The 6,602-nt window shown below is 44.5% G+C and overlaps 1 protein-coding gene across 1 annotated transcript; it reads left to right on the forward strand.

Moving 5' to 3' along the window:
- Positions 1-249: 249 nt before the first annotated feature.
- Positions 250-6,285, forward strand: LOC140402905 (uncharacterized). Its single transcript, XM_072490539.1, has 2 exons — positions 250-572; positions 3,900-6,285. Exon 2 carries the CDS (start codon positions 3,922-3,924, stop codon positions 5,137-5,139), a length of 1,218 nt encoding a protein of 405 aa, XP_072346640.1. The 5' UTR covers positions 250-572; positions 3,900-3,921; the 3' UTR covers positions 5,140-6,285.
- The last annotated feature ends 317 nt before the right edge of the window (positions 6,286-6,602 follow it).

Below are 6,602 nucleotides of genomic sequence, written 5' to 3' on the forward strand. Positions count from 1 at the left end.
GTGATCACTCCGAGGTGACAAAGGTGATTGATGAGGCGAGGGCGGTCGATGTTGTTTTGATGGACACCAGTAAAGCTTTTGACAAGTTGCCTCATAGTGGGTTGGTACAAAAGGTTGCACACGGGATCAGAGGTGAGGTGACAAGATTGATACAGAACTGGCTTAGTCACAGGAGGCAAATGGTAGCAGTAGACGGGTGTTTTTTCTGAATGGAAGGTTGTGACTATGACGAATGTGATATGAAATAGTTACTTTAGAGTTACTAGTTAATGTAATGTAGAAATAAGCCACTTTGATTCTTGCAGTTAGGGACAAAGGAATTTGAGACCGCATGGAAAAAGCAGGAAGAGGTGTGTCTATGAGGGTGATGCTTCATTGATAGGGGCCAGAGAAAGGGATTGGAAGTGAGCCAATCAGAATAGATCGAACAGGTCAGGAGGGACATAGGCTGACCTATGTCCGTCGAGTATGTGAAACTTGATACCATTTGAACTGATTTTGCAGAGATCCCTTTGTCTGTTAGTTCAGTCGTTTTCTGGAGTGTAAGAGGCAGGACGTCCTGTTACATTTCTGTAAGATGATTCAAGCTTGCAAGCTAAATAAATAACTTCTGTTTACGTGCGAATCCGTCTCAACTTTTATTGAGGCCAGACTGACAGAGAAAGAAATTTGGAGATCAACATTTGGTGCCGAAACCCGGGATTTCTCTGGACGATCCTGATCCAACTGCGAAATCAGAATTAGACTGATTATGAACAGGAGGACGGGAACAAAGGGCCCTCAATGTAGAAATGGAAAACGACCAGCATTGATTGTTCCCCTCTTCTTATCGTCTGATTAGTCTGGTCACTCGCGGTTGGCACAGAAAGACCGCCTCGACGAAATCACAGATCAGTCTGGGGATTAGCACTTTAATTGATGGGATTTCATATTGTTGTTTCGGCTTGGGTTAGGGTTTTGGGCTGATGGGACTTTAAATAATGAAGGTTCAGTCTATTATCAGGGTTCAGAGGCTGATGTGACTTAAATAATAAAGGTTCAGTCTATTATCAGGGTTCAGAGGCTGATGTGACTTAAATAATAAAGGTTCAGTCTATTATCAGGGTTCAGAGGCTGATGGGACTTTAAATAATAAAGGTTCAGTCTATTATATGGGTTCAGGGGCTGATGGGACTTCAATAGATGGGGGTTCAGTCCAGTATAACTGTTTTTAAATCTGAAGATGGTTCAACTCTATGTGTGAGTGTTTTAAATATATAGTTGATTAAGCTAAAATTGTCTCCTTGGACTGTAAAGTTCCGAGGTCTAGTTGAGATTGTGAGGTTGAAGCAGAAGTCTCTCAAAGGGTTAACAGCAGCAGGCGGAGTTGAAAACAGACAGTGCTTCTCACTCAGGCCTTGAGATAACAGCACCAGTCTGCAGTGTAATCGGATACCTTTCCTTTGAGTCAGTGAACACCAGCAAAGTTACGTTTTGAATTAATTAAAGGAAACCAGTGGGTTTCTCCACCTCTTTGATAAAAGTTATTATTTTCGAAAGCAATTGATTGAAATTGCCAGAATCTTAAATTTTACTTACTTGAAATAAGGTTTATCTCATTTTATCTGGAGATTAATAGAAACTTAAAGAAGATCATGGACACCATTTTAAAAAGTGTCAATCTGGAGATGATAATTGATTTTGCTAATACTTATGATAGTTGATTTTGCTAATACTTATGTGTATGTAACAGAAAAAAACTTGTTAAAAGAAAAATTGTTAAGATAAAGAAATAATTAAGTTGTAAATGTTATACAAGTTTGTGTTAAGCAAATTGTAAATTTAGTTCTGAGTTGAGATCAGAGCTAAGCTTGCAAGTTGCAGTAATTCAATTTGAATTTTCAAACATTTTTAAGTTTAAAAAAAAAAAGAGAGCAAATAGAGAAAAGAAGGACACAGATCTTGAATGCGTTGAATAGCACATTTCAAAGGCCCATAAATCTTTCTGTTATCTTAGACCTAAAACCTAGGAAGATTGACGAGCCATAGGAATGTCTGGGGCGTTTTAATGAAATCTACCGGGGGCAGTCAGGCGATTTGCTGTATCAAACTGGTCAGAATTCCCCTCAATACTGTGCTATGTTAATGCATTGCCTACCACCTTCTGTGGTTACTGCTGTGAAATGTAATAACATGAATTGGACAGAGAACGACCCTTCCCAGATGGCAAGGGCAGTCAGATTTTACTGGAAGGAGGGTGTAGGCCAAGAAGGAGGCTCAGTTACAAAGGTTAAGACTGAGTATGTAATGAAAAAGGATGATCTGCGATCCCAACAAGCGGCAGAAATGGTAGTTTACCAGCAGGAGCTCCAATATAGTGACTTTGGGTGGGTGGATCAGCGAAGAGGAGGATGAGACAACAGTGCTATATTTCTATCACCCCCCAGTGGTGGACGTTAGACATTGAACAGCCACTATCACTGCATCACGTTACCCTGGCCTATGACAGAACTGGACGAAACAGGGAGTTGGAGGACAAATACCGGCCATTACTTGAGACCGAATGGCCAGTCAAGGTTACAGCCACAGTCACGGGAAAAGAAGGTACAGCCGATTTTGTTACAATATCACCACATTTATGGCCACAGTCAGCTTCGGTAAGCCCTCATATTACACGTCAGGTCCATGACCAGTACCATGCCAGGGATATGGGGCGAATGGTCAGCATCTTACCGCAGCTCGTCAGAATAGGTATGAGATATACCTTTTGAACAATCCACGTCTGACATTTAAATACTGTACCACTATCAATCCAGCCTGTTTTCTTAGTGGTCCCCCTGTCCATGAAGTCGCACCTGGCCACGACTGTTTAGCCTTGATTCAGGAAACTACCACAATAAGGGGCGATTTGAGTGACATTTCGTCAGAACAACCTGACATGATTATGTGTGGTCAAATATCCCACCGGGGTTTAGTTAATGACCTACTGCAGGCCCTCCTTCTGCCAGCGCAGATTTCCGTTATTAAATGCGCTGCCCACACGAATGGTACAACCCCAGTTGACGTTGGTAATGAACGAGCAGATTGTGCAGCGCGCACAGCCGCACAAATTCAGCAAGTGATGGTGCCTAAAATGTTAAGTCAGACTAAACGATCTACTATGAATGTGTCTGCTTCTGACAAGCCAATGCCAGACGTCATAAGGTTACAGGAGGACGCTCCTGAGAGTGATAAACAAATGTGGAAACGGTTTGGTTGTACATATGATTCTGTTTCCTCTTTATGGACCACGCCTGCACATCAGACTTGTATGTCTGATGTGCTGGCTTTATGGGTCATCGAATGTGTACACTTTGCAACTCATTGTGGGGCTCGGGGGACTAGTGATTTGTTGCTGGACACTTGGTGGCACCCTAAAATGCAGGGGTTGGCCCAAAGTATCAGTAATCGGTGTTTGATTTGTCAGCAATATAACACCGGAAAAGGTATCCCTTGTGGGAAGGGGCAAACCCCGTTGCCCAGTGGTCCCTTTGAGACGCTCCAAATGGATTAAATTGAGTTGGAAAGGTGTCAATGTTACAAATATGTTTTGGTCATTGTGGATGTGTTCAGCAGATGGGTCGAGGCGTATCCGACTATCTATAGTAAAGCTGCTACTGTGGTTAAAGTCTTGATGAGGGAAATCATTCCCCGGTACGGTATACCAGCTCAGTTAAGTTCTGATAATGGGCCTCATTTTATTGGACAAATTAACAAGGAGTTTTGCTCCCAGTTGGGCATACGCCAGCAGTTATACTGTGCTTACAGACCACAGGCAGCCGGGGTGGTTGAGAGACACAATCAGACCCTCAAAACTAAAAAAATTGAGTCCATCTCCACTACTGTAAAAGGTCGGATACTAACCTGCCTCCCTTCTCCAGTGCTATTTTACAGGTGTGGAGCATGATGGAGTGGCTACGCATCGTCTGTCTGATATTTGGCCTCACTTCGCTTGGCGTGTTATTGGCGATGGACATGGAAAAGGGGAATATTATGTATCTGTGTAGCCCCAACCAATCTACAAGGATACATCACCTATGCAAAGGTGATGTTCTTCACTGCCCCCATATACGAGGACATGGTATCGACTCATGGAAGGTCATCAAAGTTAAGGAGCATGCGGGAGTCATGAAGCAGCTGCACCGGTCCCGGCGATGGGAAGGGAACATTATATGGACATTGCCTTGTTTTTGGAATACATGTAAATTTGATTTTGGATGTGTTAAAAGTGGTACAATAAATGTAACATCAGGCTGTCAGAAGAGTGTAGGAAGAGACCATGAGAAAGAGAAAGGGACTAGAGAGAGGACGGGGCGTGTGAGAAGGGAAGTACAGCTAGAACGTAGGTTACCGGGAGATGCACTTAAGTTAATTAAAGGCCAAACTGAGGAAAACCCGGGTAGTATGAATCTCTTCTACCAGATTTACCACCGTCTGTATGGCCAGGGACGGGTTGTCTGCTACCCAAACCCCGCAGCGGTGTCTAGGTTATTTTCTGTTTCACCGCTTTGGGGCACTCCCCAAACGGTGGTTCATTGTCAGCATTCCGAGCCATTGCCCGAGCAAGTCACTCTTCCTTACGATCCGGATTCAGCACCACCGGCTATTTGCCTTCCCCTTCCTCGGGGTAATCCCCATTCACAGTATGATAGGCTGCGACGGTGGAGGGCGTACATACCTAGCCACTTCACTCCCAATAGGGATTCCCGGTCGTACGAGAATTGCTTCAGCAGTGAAGGGTACGGCTGTTTGCTGGTAGAGGTGGACACAAATATAACATGTCTGTTTCCCACCTGTACGGACAGGAGGTGCCATATCACCCAGGCGTCTGGCCAATGCGTTTGTTACAACATCACTTGCGTTCCATTGAACGCTGGCCTCCAGCTCCTTTGTGGCTGGGCGAATGTCTCTCATATCACTGTTGGGAATAGGGCTTTCTGCATTGCTGGGCGGCCCGAATGGGCATTTCAAAATTGGATAAACTGGGCTACTGGGAGGTCCTTACGCAACCGATATGCTGATTGTGATGCTAGTCTCCACACGGAACAAGGATACTACTTTTTATTTAATGGTACGGCGACCAACGTTTTGTCACCCCATTTCCCCGCCGAATTGCTATAGGGACTCTAGTCCCTACCACAGTCCCCTGCCCTTCGGCGTGGAACCTGCATAATCAGTTAGCACGCCGGGCAGTCTCTGCTGAATTTTGCGAGAACTGGAAAAAACCTCAGGTTCTTGCACCCAACCGGGGCCACTCAGCCGGGTGGGGCATTCTGAGCGTATTGACACTGGGAGGTGTGGGGGGTTCCTTGGCTGTTAGTGATCGGAATTATTTTATTTGCGGCCTTACCATCTTGGGAAATGAAACCTTGGGAGCCCTCGGGGCAATAACCAAGGAGTTGTCTCAGCTACGGTTGTTTGCAATGCTGAACCGGTATGCTCTTGACTATCTTCTGGCCCGTGAGGGTGGGGTATGCGCCATAGTACAGGGCAAGTGTATTATGGGGATTCAGGACTTGACTGCTAACATTACTAAATTTATGGATCGCATACGGGATCACTTGGACGGGATGCAGGATCCTGACTCTTGGGGTAACTGGGGATTTGGAGGATGGAAGGACTGGTTGATAAATATGGCCATGTATCTAGTGGTAGCTATCGGCTGCATCTTTGTGGGCCTGGCCATCCTTAAATGTGTGATGGGTAGAATGCGGGGTGCACTAGATCAGATCACCGCCCCAATCACCGAGAAAAAAAATTTAACTGTTAAAATCCATGAGGGTGAGGCAGATGAAGGGGGGCTAAGACAGGAATTGGAAATGCAGCGACGGATCTTTTTAGATGAGGAACCATAGCTATAGATTGGATAGTTCGGTTATCATGGAATGATAAAAGGAGGGAATGACGAATGTGATATAAAATAGTTACTTTAGAGTTACTAGTTAATGTAATGTAGAAATAAGCCACTTTGATTCTTGCAGTTAGGGACAAAGGAATTTGAGACCGCATGGAAAAAGCAGGAAGAGGTGTGTCTATGAGGGTGATGCTTCATTGATAGGGGCCAGAGAAAGGGATTGGAAGTGAGCCAATCAGAATAGATCGAACAGGTCAGGAGGGACATAGGCTGACCTATGTCCGTCGAGTATGTGAAACTTGATACCATTTGAACTGATTTTGCAGAGATCCCTTTGTCTGTTAGTTCAGTCGTTTTCTGGAGTGTAAGAGGCTGGATGTCCTGTTACATTTCTGTAAGATGATTCAAGCTTGCAAGCTAAATAAATAACTTCTGCTTACGTGCGAATCCGTCTCAACTTTTATTGAGGCCAGACTGACAGAGAAAGAAATTTGGAGATCAACAACTAGGGCTCCACAGGGATCTGTGTTTGGGCCTCTGTTGTTTGTCGGATACATAAAGCATTTGGAGGAAAATGTAGCCGGTCTGATTAGTAAGGTCTAATGCCACTAAGTTTGGTGGAATGGCAGACAGTGTTCAGGATTGTCAAAAGATGCAGCAGGACATAGATAGTTTGGCGACTTGGTGAGAGAAATGGCAAATGGAGTTTAATCCGGACAATTGTCAGGAA

This window comes from Scyliorhinus torazame, chromosome 26 (assembly GCF_047496885.1).
Source record: "Scyliorhinus torazame isolate Kashiwa2021f chromosome 26, sScyTor2.1, whole genome shotgun sequence".
Lineage (NCBI taxonomy): Eukaryota > Metazoa > Chordata > Chondrichthyes > Carcharhiniformes > Scyliorhinidae > Scyliorhinus > Scyliorhinus torazame.